Genomic DNA, 17,800 nt, shown 5'->3' with positions numbered 1-17,800 from the left:
TCCTGTATTCTCACCTATAATTGTTATATCCTTACAAGTAGCAGTTCCTAAAACATACACAATAAAGGTCTGTGGTCATCATTTTATGCTGACAATGATTAAATTATTTTTGATAAAAAAAAATGGTTTCTGTTCTTTATTTGAACGTATTGTTTTTTCGGTTTTTGTCGTGTTATTGATCTTAAATGCGCGTTGTTTGTGATTTTGTGAAACCCAGTGAAGTTAGTACATCTGTATTGCTCGTCTGTCATTGGTTATACTTATTATACTCCTGATACTCCAGAGGTAACGCCCACTTTCACTCTCTGCACCACTTGGATATGTCATGACAGAACTGAAGGCTAAGGGTGCAACACATTGTGGATGAGATAAGAACATTAACAGTTTAATATAAACTTTATTTCATTTCTTTTTTCATTTACAGTATAATATAAAGCAATACACAATTGTTGAAAATGAATTTGAAAACAAGTTTTACAACTTCTATAGATCCATCTCCAGTTGAAGAAAGACATGAGATTTGAGGTTTGAGAAAGAAATTTGCAGCAATGCGTTGCGTATACATGTATGAGTGAAAAGTGGAAAATAGGAAAGAGAAGGGAAAGAGAGGTGAAGGAGAGTTGCTCAGATATACCCTGAGTTAAAAAACAACTTATCATCCCCAAACAGCAATAATTTAATTGATCTGGAGCTCTCGATTTTAAATGGGATGTCGCTCAGCTGTAGTCTTTCAAAGACAGGTTTCATTCTAACGATTGGTTAGTTTGTTTTACCTGAAACTGATCAAATGGCAAGCCGCGTGCCTTCAATTTTGTTTTGATATATCACAGGGGTGCTGCTGCACAAAATGTAAGTGAGCGTTACCTCTGGAGTATCGAGGATATGTATCCTACACAATGTGCTGTAGTACTCAATTATTTATTTTTGACCCTAGCTGGGATAGAAGATATAGAACACCAACACTCGCTCTATGAAATGGTTACAGAATATATTGTTCTTCATTCCGTATTGTATCTGACTTTAGAACTGTAGTTAACTTGCCATTTCGTTCTGTTAATCAGAAATTGACAGGTTAAAATGTTGGTAAACTATTTTGTATGAACGCATCAGACTTAATGCCTTATTATGGACTAAGACCAACGCTTTATATCGTCTTTAGCTCACCTGGTGTGAGACCAAGATGAGGTTATTATGCGTGGCGTCCATTACCGGCCGTCCGTCAATAGTCTCATTAAACAACTTCGAAAGCACTGAACGGTTTCTCCGAACTCGTCTTGAAGGTTCCTTAAGTGAAGGTGATTCGAAATTGTACAAGTAGAGGGACTGATCCTCCCTTCATAGGGATGGGAGAAGGACAGGACCATCCACAAGTAAATTAGCCCCATTGGTTCAATCGTCTCTTTTTCTGGAACTATGAGATAGTGTCAACCATATTTGGTTGGAGGTTTGCTCTTCGAGTGGGGATTCCCAATTGTACATAGGGATGGCTGACCCCACGGCTGCTGAGGGACAGGGCCAAAGCGGCTTATATACGTACGTTAGAAATGGTTAAAATCCAAGCCCTAGGACAGAAAAATTGCCTCTTGCTCCGGCCAACCCTTGGATTATGTCCCTGTGTCATAATATGGAAACGGCCGAGATCCAAACCTTATAACCCTATATGCGATTGCTGGGCTGGAATGAATAATTATGTAGATACTGGCATCGTGGTCGACCCCAGTCCATCACATAGAAAGTAGAAAGAATATGAAAATGCTTAGCATGAGAAACTAATACAAATATACTGCCAGATCTGCCTAGCCCCTGGGACATTAGTTCATAGGTCATAACTTGGAATGGCTTTGACCCCGGCCCAATATTAGATATATGTGATGAAGTCATGTTATGTGAAACTAGTTAAACTACAGTGTATAATCATGATAATATATTTTTTTTCAAATACCAACACGGAACAGGTATATGGAGTGCATTCATGTTTATAATGTATATATATATATATTATAATGAACGTATTAAACCCACATTTATGTTACTCTCTCACTCGTTTGTTTATTTAAAAAAAAACATTGACAGTGTACTTGTAATTTAATTAATTACATCAATAAAACCATGATATGGTAATGGTAATGGTTATGCTTCTTTTCCCAATGTAATGTGTAGTTTAAATAATTACATTACCAATCAAATAGCTAGCCCCATGTCTGTTTGCTGGAAATGAAGAGACGTACACAAGTATACTATCAGAATTAGCCCCCTTGGTCTGTCCTCGCCAATTGGGACTAAGTCCCTAGGTCATAGCATGGAAATGCTTGAGATCCAAAACCGATACACATATGCTAATAGGATTAATCCTGGTTTCTGGCCAAACCCCTGGACAGGTATTTGTAGTATAACATTAATACATTTTTTGGCTTGATTCCTGAAATATCGATGTGAACGACAGAGGAATTCTGAGTTATGACTGAACTACAACGTCTAAATATATCCCAATTATATGTCGAAGCAGGGTATTTAACTATGATTGATTCTTAGATTAACAGTTAGGATGGCCAAACCATCTTTTAGAAGGCTTGTTGAAGCTTGATATTTTACCAATCTTGTTTTTATGTAATTTAGGTTTGCCACGTAACACCACACGGACTATTCACTGCAGGAAGGGCTGGTCTTACTACGATGGATCGTGTTATGTTTTTGTCACCAGGGAGAAGGACACATGGATTGAAGCTGTAGTAAATGTTCTCTTTATATATCACAAGAGTAGAATTGAACGGGACATATATTATGTAGGGTTTGCTCCATAAAAATGTAGAGTCGAAGGCAGTACATGTGAAAAGTCGATTCCATGCAATAGTAATACCGTATTGATCCTGTCCTTGGAAAGAGACTTATAAACGTAAATATTTTTTAAACATTAAACTGCATTTTCTTCAGAATTATAGTCTCATAATTCTGAACAGAGAACTGAATAACGCGCGTTAGCGCTTAATGAATATTTGCCTGCAATCCTGTTAAGAATAACACACTTATAACTCTGAACACAATTGTAGTTAAATACTTATTTTTAAATAAATCGATTTTTTTCCCTCTGCAGCCAACAGCCCGTATTACAGTAGTAATGACATCATAAAGATAATTCTGGATTTTTTCTTCAGAAATCAAAATTGACTTTGGTAGGTTTATATATTTGAAGTGTAGAGCAAATGTTAACATCTGTAAGTAGATGAATAGTAAGGGTGTAAAAGGGTCCAGTCAGTCCAGGCAAGGTCCAGGTAAGGTCCAGGCAAGGTCCATATAAGGTCCAGGCAAGGTCCAGGCAAGGTCCAGATAAGGTCCAGGCAAGGTCCAGGTAAGGCCCAGTCAGTCCAGTTTAGCGTTAAAGTAAGGGAAGGTAAAGGTCCAGGCAAGGTCCAGGTAAGGTCCAAGCAAGGTCCAGTCAGTCCAGGCAAGGTCCAGCCAGTCCTGTTTAATGTTAAAGTAAGGGAAGGTAAAGGTCCAGGCAAGTCTAGGTAAGATCCAGGCAAGGTCCAGGTAAGATCCAGGCAAGGTCCAGTCAGTCCAGACAGGGTCCAGTCAGTCCAGTTTAGTGTTAAAGTAAGGGAAGGTAAAGCTCCAGGCATGTCCAGGGAAAAGTCCAGTCACGGTCCGCTCATGATCCATGCAAGATCCAGGTTGATAAAGTCCATCCGAGGGACCTAGAGTGGACCTACAATACATATATATATCGAGTGAAGAGTTTGTACGACACATTCAATGGCTCAAGCTCAGATCGATCATATTAAGAAAGAAGACATCAGTGTAACAGACATTTCAACCAACAGAGTCGTTTGTTGTGTCAGTCTTACACAGGAAGTCATCATCAGAAAACTAGTGTGATTGAGTCCGTCTTACACAGGAAGTCATCATCAGAAAACTAGTGTGATTGAGTCCGTCTTACACAGGAAGTCATCATCAGAAAACTAGTGTGATTGAGTCCGTCTTACACAGGAAGTCATCATCAGAAAACTAGTGTGATTGAGTCCGTCTTACACAGGAAGTCATCATCAGAAAACTAGTGTGATTGAGTCCGTCTTACACAGGAAGTCATCATCAGAAAACTAGTGTGATTGAACCGAACTTTAATCGTATACGGGACTGTGTATCCATGATAAAATACTATTTATCCGGGGGAGATAAATAAAATCACGTTACCGTACATAGTGATGACCTTATCTCACAAAAAAGTATTATCAGGTGTATATAGGATCGTAAATGTTTACAACATTACCTCATTCCTACGCCTCGAAACGATTATAAATAGTGATTATCTATTAAGATGTTTTATATACATCAGTTTATACCGACCTTTGGTGTCTATATACAAAGTGTTGTTTACTATCAGCTTAATAACTATGACAAAACGTTATCTCTCATTTTTGGCATGTATAACAAAGAGTCGGTGTCAGATTGTATATCTGAATGTAGAGAGAATTGACTTATATATAAAACAAGCGATTTGTTTGTTAAATTATAATTTTATTATTAACATTAATATTGAGAAAAAATCAATACAAAACACCAATAAATAGATTATACATCATTGAAACCTAAGTGAAATGTATAACCGTTTAAGAACAACCTTAAGATGAATTACAACATTGTACTTACAAGCAAATATGATCACCACATGTTCTATACATGTTCTCAGAACAAACTGTTAAGAAGCACTAGAGTACATGATACAGATGATGTCTCTCATACTTTTCATTTAGACGTACATCTTAAATATTTTTCTACAACTTTTCACAATACAGATGATGTCTCTCAAACATTTTTTTCTTTCAATACAAACGATGTCTTCCATACATTTTTTCTTTCAATACAAACGATGTCTTCCATACATGTTTTCTTTCAATAAAAAAGATGTCTTCCATACATTTTTTCTTTCAATACAAACGATGTCTTCCATACATTTTTTCTTTCAATACAAACGATGTCTTCCATGCATGTTTTCTTTCAATAAAAACGATGTCTCTCATACGTTTTCTTGGACTTTATTTTGTAAAATGGTCTTTTTTTATTTCTTATAAGCACACAAGTTTTACATAAACATTCACACTTGCTAAGTAAAGGCACATACGTATCTATACCGTAATTTACAAAAACTGTTATGACTTTTTTCACTTAATATACTATTATTGTCTTACAGTATTGAATGTAAATAAGCTAATGCATGAATGTTCAAGTGATTTGTTTTCAGTCCACCCCGTTCAAAATATTTGTACAGGGGCTTACTTTAAGTTATTCAAGGAAAAAATATATTAATGCATTACCTAGGGCCTGTTCGTTTATGCAGAACAACCGGTTTGTCTGTTTGTAAATGTAACAATTTCGGGTATATGCAGGCCTTACAAGGCATTGTCAAGGCTCGCCTGAAAACAGCATCAGATTACTAGGTCCGACCTTATTTAATAAACGAACAATTGTGGTCCGACAGGTTCAACCGTTTAAACGAAAACGGCCCTATAGTCAGTTGCAATTGAATTACTGCACGATATTTTATCTCTTTAAAATTGTTCTAAATAAATGTAAGAAAAAGGAATATTGATATATCTATCCCTATTTTTTTTTTAAATTCCCCTGTAAGTACTTGCATGTATGAAATTCATTTTTGTATTGTGGCACCAGAGGTATTCTGTTAACTAGTGTGAAGTAATTAGCATTTGTTCTATTATTAGGATGTCTTCATTGTTGATGATTATTTGTGACTGTACATGTATTTCTCTTCTGGAGAGACTGAATAAGCAAAGGGGCTCGGGGAGTAACAGTTTGGAACTACTGTTTTCTGTTTTTATACATATATCAAGAACATCACATAAACATAATCCTTGCATCACTTGTTGTTTATTTTTGAAATACGTTATACTTTTCTTTTTATGTGTCTCAGGCGTATTAGTTGGAACGGCTGGTTATACTTCGAGGGCTCGTGTTACTTGTTTGTCAGCGGCGAGAAACAACCAAGGATTGATGCAAAATAGCACAAATAATAATTGGACAAAAAGAAGCACATGGACCCTCATTTTGTGGCCGTTTTAGAAAGAGAAAAACACATTTTTTTTTATTCATTAAATACTAAAAGAGGTTAAGTACCTGGGCCCGTATTAACGAAACCGTTCTCATGCCCAATCATGAATTGTGTGCTCTTTCTGTAAGTCACTTAAATCATGTCAAACGATCATAAAGTCAACGTGAACTTTGAAAACAGCATTTAGATTTAAGTATCTTCATTTCCCTCCAAATCCTTGACAAAATTAGATTTCATTATTAATTCATAAACGGAACAAGAAAAAAGGCTTGAGCACAGAACCCATGCTTGAGCATGAGAACAGTTTCTCTAATACGGCTCCAGAACTATTTAAATCAAACGTAAAATCTGCAAAAAAGTTGTGAAAAGTGAGTACTTTTTAATTATCAAATAAGGGGTAGGGGAAACTTAACTCACTTTTCTGAGTTAAAAGAATAAAACGAAGGAATTAAACTTCTATAATTGAACAGAAAATACTATTTTCATCAAATCTGATAGCATTCATACATATCTGATAACACACATTTGAAAATATTGTATGAATTTGAACTGCAAATGATCAAAAACAAAACAATCACCTAAACTCAGATAAATTGGTATCTTTGACCAATCATAGCGTCAAAAAAGAACACAGGGCCATCTAATTTTCTGTTGCATATTCTATTATGCAATTAACTCCTTATTCCAAAATTGAAATGCATATAAGGAAAAAAGTTTAATACAGGATATCCTTAACACAGATGCCCATGTTACATATATTTTGTTTGTGTATCAAACGGTCACACGTCCGACCCACCTTACACATAGAAGTAAGATGGATCCACACTTCTACAAACCCATATGTCTTATTTTCTAACTAAGCTTATTTGTCCTGCATTTGTGACGTAGAGATTCCATATATGAACGAGGATTGGAGTTCTGACCTTTTTTTGAGATATTTGAGCTGTTTATTAGTCCTTTTTATTAGATTTTCCCAAAAACTACTACTGTAACATGAAAATTGTGTAAAATCATGTTTTCATAGATACCACATTACAGTCCACCAGCAAGCGTCGACAGTTGAAGATTAATCATAATATCATGGATTTAACTTCTCCGTTAGTCTTTATATACATATGTAGATCGGCTGCCCCAAAACATGGCCTATCTATGGTATTCCCCCCTCCCGTACTACTGTGTTTAATAGATAAATAGATTACCATGTGAAACCGAAATAGTAAACATTATTTCTGTATCAACATGTTTCAGTCCTACTGTCAGGCAGTCCATGGCTCCTTGATAGACATCCTGGATTGGAGAGAGAATAACTTCATAAAATCTGAACTATTACAGAGGCATGCATCAGGCAAGAATTGTGCAATTCAATTACGTCACTGACTCAAAATTATATGCAATCAGTTCGTCAAATTATTTATAAAAATGTAATAAAAAGACATAAACTTGATCAGCTAAAGTTTTATTTAGGGGATAGTACGTTGTTTTGAGTGGCTATACTGGCGATTAGAACATGAAATTTGGTTTGAACTCGAGACCGATAGGTCAATTTTCAAACCAAATTTGATGTTCCAATCGCCAGTATTGACACGAAAAACAACGTGCTATCTCCATTCTAACACACCGAAATCAAATGAATCTAACTAGATGCCTTCACACGGATGGAACGAACGTTTCAGAAATAAATGGAGGTTAGAACAAGGAATGTTTACTTTTTACTTTTTAATTTAATCAACAAATACATTTCATCGGTCCTTTCTGTTCGTTTTTTTGCTAACCTTATCAACGGGAATTCGTTTAGAGGCGAGCTTGACGCCATTTTGTTTTGGTTAGAAACGGGACGTGGCTTAAGTTCGATGGGATGAGCTTACCACGATTGATCATGATTCTATCGCAAATTAGAACATGATCCGTATCCAATCAAAACACGCGTTGATCAAACGAATCAGTGTTAGAATGAAAGGTAGGTGATCACTCTGTCGTTTATAGCATCCCGCTACATAACCCTGTCAAATTCGGCGTTGAATAGAAGAACACCCCTCTCGAAAAGAAGTAGGTTCCAATCCCATCAATATCGTGCAGCTGTGGTGGAACTGCTATGGCTCCATAGACCCCGTCTTGTATCACATAGATATGAATAGTGTACCTCTGCATTGGTATACCATTCCATTCCTCCTCTGACAATTACATCAACTGAGCGCCATGGACCAGATAATTCGGCGTTCGTCTTATCCTTCTCATAGGGGAAAGCTCGGGGCTGTATTGTGGTCAGGCTGGGATGAGGGCATTGTGTGCTGCTAGGTTATCATGATCGATCTTCGCTGTATCCTGCGGTTGACGCTGCTGTACCAGAGGAGCAACACACGGCGCTATAACTTGACTTCTGACCCAGGTTGCCGCAGCATTTCCCTGAATAAAGGTCAAGAGATCCATTAAACCAATCACGATTCCTGCAGATGCAATAAGGGACCTCCCTCAAATTGGTCGTTCTGTATAATATATCTGACTAGTTCTCATGGACTCGTCTTTAGCCACGGCGTTGGTCGTCTGCGTGGTAAAGTAACTCTCCCTAATCATCCGAGAACATGACACATTTTCAGCATTGTATTTAGAAAGGTTTTACAAAGTGTATGTTCAGCATCTAAATTCGCATGTATTAAGCTTTGCCTGTAAGTCATCATGTACAACGGCATAAAAACAAATGCGTGTAAACGATTAGGTAGTTTTGCATCAATTGCATAACGATGACGCACTATTATGATTCCTGCTGTTTCCGTTACCGAAAGTGGTTGTGCAAGTGTGAAATTCTTATTTTTCTCTCCACCTCAAGGAGTCGCCACACAAGGACGAGTGTTTCGGAACGTGTGCAAGTTTCCCTGTGACATGGAGTCTTTGGGCAAGACGGCTAATAGTCGACCTATGTACACCAAATGTATAAGCGTATTCGTAATCTTTGAAGGCCAATTCTTTATGCTGAAAATGAAGGAAATCAAGACGTAAATTTCTTGTAAATCAATGCTTTATTCTTTGTTCAGGGTATAAATTCTTTCACCGCTTATTAAAACTGTCGTCGGGACGACGGACTTAGTTACTGGTCTTACTTAATACGGCTTCGTCAGAAGAAAATGTCGATGTAAAGTTTTGATCACGTTTCTAGGGAGCATTTTTCGCCGTTGCGTTTCTTTTCCCATTCACCACACAAAATAATCAAAGTCAACAGAGACTCACATAGTACACCACCAAACTGTCCATGTATGACCTTTAGCCATTTATTCTCTACACTTAATCTGTTACGAGTTCGTGAGCTATCATATACATATCTTTTCACCAACAGACACACGGGCGGACGCAGGGACACACTTTTAAAGATACACGGACGGACGCAGGGACACACTTTTAAAGATACACGGACGGACGCATGGACACACTTATAAAGATACACGGACGGACGCAATTACACACTTATAAAACAATTGCTATATATCCCATTTGATAACTTGGTTTATATATAAATGATCTTTTAATCAATAAAAAATCATATTATTAGCTATTTTAATTACTTAATAGCAGGCTCCGTCATATATATATAATATAATATATTACATCTTTCATACTGGTAAATAAGCAATTGAAATTGATGGCTATTTTTTAAGGCTTTGTCTACATGAGTGCCGCTGATATAGAAGTCGAAGGACAGTGGATTTGGTCAAACACTTGTGTTCGGGTTGTTTACACGGACTGGGCACCCACTGAACCATAGAACGCCGGGTCTTGGTGACAGTGATCGTTTTCAATGGCGGGATGTACCTTGTCGTTCGTCGAGGCATTTCATATGCAAAATGAGGTGCTTGTCTCTGACTTTTTTAAACAGTCATATCAGTTTTAACTATAGCAAAGTAAATCACCATATCTCTATCAATAAACCTATTCGATAAGGTGACGTTTTTTGTCTTTTGCATAATATAGGAGTATTTTCTAAAATACGACACAAAAAAGGTAACAAATTGAAGCTAATCTCTTCTTTACTGAAAGAAAGTATTTAACAAGGAACAATGCCAATTTTACATCACAGTGCTTATTTTAAGATTGAACTTGAAGCATAAACAAACGAACCAACTGAAGTTTTATATTTCAGGTTGGATGCTGGAACAGATCATGTTGTTGGATGAAGAGTCGAATTCCATTTTGATTTACTAAACGATAACAAATTTACATCTATTTTGTTTGTTCTTCTAGTTCTATGGTCAATGTTTCCTAAACCGAGACTTGATTACTAACTGAATAGTAAACGCTTTATGCTTAGTAAGTAATAAATAGAACACATAATAGCTCAGTGTAACTGGCCAACCCCACGTGAATGTTGGTTAGCCGCGAGTAAGGTTTTTATAACCTAACATCTACATAGAGAAAGAGGTAAATAGATTTCTGATTTCACAACTGCTTGCAGTTGATAGAGCACTTCAGTATCTGATGATTGTCTGGTATGGCCCTCCTTACGTTTAGCAGTATCCACTGTTAACATCGCTATCTCTGAGTACACTGTCTTGCCTGTATTTAATGATTCTGCTACTGTACTATACTATGAGGATATTAAGATCGCAAATAAGTGACGAAAATAAAATCCAGCATGAAAATCAAATTGAAATGGCATCTCTTTTGCAAAGCTGATAAATGTTCGACATTTATGGTAATACAGTTGAACTATACCGTCATATATAAACTCCAAACACAGAATCGATGTTCAAAATTTTACAAGAATCGCGATATTGCGTCACTAAGATAATAACATCTTGCTTGAGACAATAGTAGTTGATAGCATGCTTCACATATAGTTGGTGTGGTATTTGCTCAAGTGTCTTAAGCAATACCGGTTTATTGTGGGACCTTCAACTAATTCAATTTTCCAAAATTCATTGCAAACTTTAATTATCACAATTCACTATCACAATAAAGTACAGACTTCAACCATGTGGTGATACAGCTTGAACACATATCGGCACTGAACAAATGTTGATTTTGAATAATTGGAATCTTTATCATTATTATACTTTTAATTTTTCATTAAAACGTTTGCTCCTCCCCTTTGTACGCCATCAATCCTACTGTACGGCAGCTAAAATGACGTTTCATGTATTTGGTATATTTATGTGTACCGAATGCTTTTTTTCTGTCTAAAAGTGGCAAACACAAGCTCAAAGATGCTATTACATGGATATTTCGAATGGTCGATAAGGGAAGTAGAAAACAAAACGGTAATAAAAGCGAATGATAAAATTTGCGTATATTGATAAGTAATGCGCTGCTTAAGATGTTGTTGCTTGTCGTTACGAAATGCATTTCTCACTTCAGTGTGCTGTTTAATGTTTTATCATCGTAACAACATCAGATAATATCAATATCAAATAGTTTTATTTATATTAATTTTTGACTTCGATAATAAAATATTTTTGGTTTTAAAAATACCCGTCCAGCGGAAATGAATGCTGGACTAGAAACCAATTGTCTTATGCCCATGCATTCTTAGGCTCTATGAGTCACCAGTTCATGTATTGCACACGTTTTGATAAAACATTTATGTAATCAGTAAACTAGGACAAATTCTGAATTAGAAGTCGATAAGAAAAAGACAAGATAAGAAACTTATCATGAAGAGACATCACGAATTAGGATACAGTACCGGGTGTTTAACCAGAGTAAACGTTTTCTTCATCATATTTGGTTGATGTCATAATGATAACTGTTTTAGCACATAGCAAGCACAATTTCAATTCCTAGTTGACCAGTCAGGAACAAGTTTGTCTAATCATGTCTTTTTGCTGTCAGAATGTTTGTCTGTTTACTCTGTACACTATCATACCAAACTAAAGAGACGCCTCTTAGCTCTTATTATAAGAGCTTCTTTCTACAACAAAGACTACGTCGATACTGCTTTGTAGTTGTGAGTTATTTCGGACCATATTCTTTGAAAACATATGCCAAGATGAAATGTACTTATGAATGCCAAGATTTTCTAGTAGAGTGTAGGAATACCGATGGGAAGTGAATGTCGAGATGTCTTTGCTTTCATAGGCGGATCTGATTGAAGGGCTTATCAGGAGGACTCGTAACATACACTTTCCGTCAATTTCGGATATATCGATGGAGATGATAAGATAGGTCCTCACTCGATGATATATGTGTGAAACATCGATTGTTGTTCGTTCAATCAATAAATGAAAAATTTCCAAATAACATAACGAGTCAATAAAACATATGGCATATATGTTTTGAACTAGGGTATGTAAAGCATGGACACATTGTCTTCACGTTAAGAACGAATGACCACGTGCAAAGACAAATGTGCTTTACGTCATCGAGAAAATTATTCTCAAAGTATTTTGAATACACAAAGGCATACAATATCTTATACGCTTTATGACGTTAATGGTATACATGCCTCGAGTCACAACTTGCTATCAAATGCTTATCAGGAAAGTGTCAGGTCGAAATATGTATATCCGATAACTTAAAAGATAAACATTGTCTTGCCAGTAGTGTTCGGTATGGAGCTACGGGTTCTTTGTTTGGTGATTTTGACTCTAGCTTGGAAAGAAGGTATAATTTGTATTAATACATCAGTATTAATGCCTTATCACAGAAGACGTTCGTCGCTCTGTTTCGTTTATTCGAGATATCTAACTTGAGTTTCTGAATTTCAGTGTTTAATTCTTAAAATTCTTAAAAGATTGTTTGTCATTGGATTGAATGTTGAATTTTAGGTTTTTCATGTGACACCACACAGTCTGGTCAATGTAAAGCTGGATGGTCGTACTACGAAGAGTCATGCTATCTGTTTGTCACAACCGAGATGGAAACATTGAGTGAAGCAAGGTTAGCAATCACATTATCTTTCACAACATACAATGTACGAAACAGAATTATGATTGTCTACTTAAATATGTAATAATGGAATACGTCAATCCCAACAGGAATATTGTAATGACCCTGTATCTCCAAAGAGATAGCATACTATTTAATACCAAAATCGTAAACATTAATTCTGTAGTAACATATATTTCAGTTTCACTGTAATATACTCCATGCTTCTTTGGCGGACATCTTTGATGAGAGGGAGAATAATTTTATAAAATCCCAACTACATCTAAAACACGCCCATGGTAAGTACTAAGCAATTAAATTGCTCCAATGACGCGAATACTGATTATATCAAAAAGTGTTCCTTAACGCAATATAATATATAAAAACTGGTTAAATTTCATCATATCAAGAACATTAAAATAATTCGAATTCCTTACTGTTTTGACAGTTTTATTACTATATCGATGACACATATCAGTAAAATTTAGAGCCCAATGAATTCTAAACGACTGAAATGGTGGTTATGTATTTAGGATGTTACTACATGAGTGCCACTGATATAGTGGTAGAGGGACAATGGATTTGGCCGAAGACTGAAGATCCGGTGGAATACATGGACTGGGGACCCACAGAGCCCCAAAATGCCGGGGCAGGAGAAGATTGTGTTTGTCTAAGTGAGGGTGTGGATTTTCGCTGGGTAGATGTGCCTTGTCATTCACTGAGACATTTTATTTGCAAAAAGAGGTGCGTGTCTCATATTTTAAGTCACATTTATTTTTATTAAATGAAAGCGCACACACAAATAAAACCATACAAACGTTACGTGGAGTCCTCCCTTTGTTAATATATGTAACGGAGAGTATTAAAATCTATACATCTCAGTTCAGGCTTGTAGAGTTAACATGGTCATTTAGAAAAAAAACAGTAATGTATTTGAGTTCGGTACTTGAAGGTATTCCAGCTGTTACTCTGTCGTGTCATGAAATAGTTATTCATCAAGACACAAACGTAGTCTTTGACAAAGTAAAAGATTTGACCCGACTGTTACATCAATTTCAGACTACTTCTTCTAAACGCATCGTCGAAAATGTGCATATCGGTATATTATTTTTTTTCCAACCATATAACATTTCAGATCGGATGCCGGAATAGGACATGAAATTATTGGATGAAGAGTTGAATTTCAATTTGAAAAGTTGTGTGACAATAAAGTTATTAGTATTTATTCTCATTGTCATAGTTTTCGATGTTCAGTATCCCTTATAACTAAAATCCAATTTAATGTCGGAATAACCACCTTGGCTAAAATTTTACCAATATGTATATCTAATAAAACACTAAGTATAAAACCATTCTGGACAACACCATTTGATTTTAATATATACTAGTATATGACATGTATATGGAGGTAAACCGGACGATTTGTTATGTTTATATCGGCCCTTACCAAGATCATACATTTCGTAAATGCTAACCATATCGCTCACCTGGCTAATTTGGAAGTGAGGTTGGATTCTTCCCATTAATTTGGCAGAATAGTACACAGAATGATGGTACTACCACATCTTGGTTTAAATTTTCCCAGCAGTTTGGGAAGAAGAGTCGTTTTAATCAATTGAGATAAAATTATCCTTTTTGACCCCATCTCTCTACCACATAAAGGGTCATCCCCGTCATTTATTAACTTTCATCCTCACAGGCTTAGGGTGTTTCCAGTGCACCTTGGTTGAAATTTTCCTAGCAATTTTAGAGAGGTCATTCATTAAACTAATTCCGAAAATTCACAAACAAAAAAATAGTATTAAGAATAGAATATATATATAAATCAGTACGGGGACTTTAACATGCCGAATTGTGGTATACAGTGTGAAGACGTTATTGAAGCTCGCATGCGAAATGTTGGACTACAGTGTGAAACGTCAAGGGATTTAATATCATTTATGTTTGACAATAATTTAGGTTCAAGGCTTTCCAGAAATCTTTTAGCAATTTTCAGATATCATATAAGCCTGGTGCCGCTACGTGAATAAGCAAACTGGGTCTAGAAGTAGTCCGAGTGTGATAGTAGTAAGTATGTAACATAGCAGTATTGGTGTAACAAGCGGTCATGTTGACATCGAGAAATAATCACAATTGTAGAAACTATGACTGAAGTATCATTTTATTTCCTTGCACATCACCTGGTACATTTTAATTCGGGTGGAGTAGGGTTTCCAACTTATGAAAATATCCATGTCATAAAACTAACCTAAGTGAAATCCTTTATAATAACCAATGGTTGAGAGGTCTAGATCGTTTGACAATGTTTGAAGTGCTCAACAGTGTACTGATAGGCGTGGGAAGAACACTATTACTAGTGTCAGAATCGAGGATTGTGCTTGGGTGGGTGATTTGTGCCGGTGTAACGGTGAAAATCGACCCCGTTGAAAATGGAACTGGGGAACTGTTGAAAACTGACTCTCCCGTTGAAAATGGACCCTATAAGAGGTCAATTTTCTACGCATAGGCCGTTGAAAACTAATCCGTTGAAAACGGACCCTTAATTTGTCAAAATTACCAAAATGATCACATGTACCTATGCGCCCATCGTCTAACCAAATCAGGTCAGTGTGACCTATTTCCAATTATTTGAAATACACTAACAGAAATTTTCTGGTTACCTTAATTAGGAAAAAATTACCTACTTTTGAAGAATTTACCTAGATTACTATAATGTGTCTTTGGGTTCAAAAATGAACTCGGAATTGCTGTTTCAAATAATTAGATCAATGTGACCTACTTTTAAAAAATTGACCTATATTATTCAAAACTGCCATTTGGTTTAGAAATGTACTTAAAACTGTTGTTTTACCTAATTAGGTATAAAGTTAAATATCGACCCACGACCATTTTCGACAATTGAATATATAAAAACGACATAATGTTTCTGGGATCCATTTTCAACGTTGAATAAGGACATTTGTCCTTTTTCGACAATTGAATATGGAAAACTGTAATATTTTCAGGGGTCCATTTTCAACATTGAATATGGACCCCCGTCATTTGCTGTGATACCTAAATATAAGAAGGTGTCATAATGTTCTGGGGTCAGTATTAAACATTGAATATGGACCCACGACCATTTTCGACAATTGAACATACAAAAACGACATTATGTTTCTGGGATCCATTTTCACCTTTTTATATGGACCCGGGGCTACATTTTGACATTGGACTTGTGTCATATTTTTCTGGTGTCCATTTTCTACGTTGAATAAGTACCTATGTCACTTTTTGACTATTGAATTTGAGCAACTGTAACAATTTTCAGGGGTCCATTTTCAACATTGAATATGGACCCGGGTCACTTTTTGACAATTGAATGTTAAAAGGTTTCATGATTTTCTGGGGTCAATTTTCAACGTGGAATAAGGACCCGGGGCCATATTAACACATTCAATATATAAATTTGGTCACAGTGACCTAATTTTGTCTAACATCTGTTAAATATTAATTTCTGATCCCTACGACCATTTTTGCTAATGTAGGTCACAGTGACCCAATTCGGTCAAACTACATTTTAACGTTTAATTCTTAACCCGATGACAACTTTTCATAATGTAGGTCAAATTTCCAAAAGAAGGTCATATTGACCTTATTAGGTCAGACATCCATACTGGGTTAAAATCCAGAAATAAGGCGCAGGACTTTCTTTAAGTATATTCTTAGTGGATATTTAAAATCAATATATACATTTTTCTTATGGTTCATTTTTAAAGGGGGTCCATTTTCAACGTATATGTAAAAATCATTTTGCGTTAGGTTTCTTTTTCAATGGCTTCCCGGTTCAATTTTCAACGTTGAAAACTGATCCCGGTTCCATTTTCAAAGGGGGACCATTTTCAACGTTACACCGGATCTCTACTTTATACAGGGTCGTAAATAATTGTTATAACGTAAAATATATGGTTTTATCTCTCGGGGCGGTCCTTGGTAAAATTATTGCTTGTCCTCGTCCCGATTTGTGCTATATGATCGTACAATGTATGTGAAGTACAATCAATATGAAAAAACTACAGGAAGACAACTTTGGGAAGTCAACACTCGTATTTGAAAAGGTACAACCCAGTTATATGACTTCATAAATCCTATTCAAACAAATGGCCATACTAGGCTTTTTCCAGATAACACGTATACGTATACGCAACATATACGCATACGTATATGGCAGATATCATACTCATACCTGGTGGAAAACAAATTATATGTTCAAAAAGTCCGTGTACAAGTCACTGTTTTAAAATGTGTACGGATATATTACATATGTACAAATTACACCACCCGTATCAAAATTACACGTAATTTCCGTGTATGTATGTGATCGCATTATACACGGACGACCGCCGTGTGTTGGGAGATGTCGTTTATGGAAGAGCAGAAATGAACACGAAAATACAAATTTCGAACAAGTACATAAAACGGGTAAGTTAACAAATTATATATATAAATATATATATCTAAGCAGACATGCGCTCTAAACCAATATATAGAATATGACTTGCAGAAGTTGAAAAAAGTCACGTGTTAGTAGGTGGGTAAATCAATAGCATATGTTTTCATGTCAATGTACCATGCACTCGACTATTCATGACAAGTGACTCTAACGTACACTTGTGTGTTCCTTATTATTTTAGTAATCCTCTGTAATGTTTAACTTTCTTTTAAGTGCACGAGAGCGTGAATGCAAGAAGTGTGCGTGTGCTTGAATGTATGTAATATAGGCATGTGATGGGCCATTCAGTTACAGCCAGTGCGGTAGAAACGAATTTTCGAGAAAGGATGGAATGAAAAGGAGAAAGACACAAAGCACGGGACGTGACGAACTGTTGAATAGTTGAAAGTATGGAA

General features: G+C 36.1%; 2 protein-coding genes across 2 annotated transcripts; both read left to right on the top strand.

The window, feature by feature from the left end:
- Nucleotides 1–2,299: 2,299 nt before the first annotated feature.
- Nucleotides 2,300–9,815, top strand: LOC110448953 (perlucin-like protein). Its single transcript, XM_021495475.1, has 4 exons — nt 2,300–2,378; nt 2,617–2,729; nt 7,310–7,415; nt 9,709–9,815. The coding sequence occupies exons 1-4, from the start codon at nt 2,300–2,302 to the stop codon at nt 9,813–9,815; spliced, it is 405 nt and encodes a 134-aa protein (XP_021351150.1).
- Nucleotides 9,816–13,109: 3,294 nt separating this feature from the next.
- LOC110448952 (perlucin-like) lies at nt 13,110–14,135 on the top strand (the record flags this gene model as incomplete). Its single annotated transcript, XM_021495474.1, has 3 exons — nt 13,110–13,212; nt 13,447–13,657; nt 14,049–14,135. Coding segments are annotated over 3 exons (351 nt in total), but the record flags the coding sequence as incomplete, so codon positions are not given.
- Between the last annotated feature and the right edge of the window lie 3,665 nt (nt 14,136–17,800).

This window comes from Mizuhopecten yessoensis, unplaced genomic scaffold (assembly GCF_002113885.1).
Source record: "Mizuhopecten yessoensis strain PY_sf001 unplaced genomic scaffold, ASM211388v2 scaffold4403, whole genome shotgun sequence".
NCBI lineage: Eukaryota > Metazoa > Mollusca > Bivalvia > Pectinida > Pectinidae > Mizuhopecten > Mizuhopecten yessoensis.
This window is presented reverse-complemented; position numbering and strand designations above follow the sequence as displayed.

Coding starts and splice junctions, on each gene's coding strand:
- LOC110448953 (XM_021495475.1), top strand. CDS start 2,300: ATGGAAATGCTTGAGATCCAAAACCGATACACATATGCTAATAGGATT. Junction 2,379..2,616: donor CTGGCCAAACCCCTGGACAG/GTATTTGTAGTA, acceptor TATGTAATTTAG/GTTTGCCACGTAACACCACA. Junction 2,730..7,309: donor ACACATGGATTGAAGCTGTA/GTAAATGTTCTC, acceptor AACATGTTTCAG/TCCTACTGTCAGGCAGTCCA.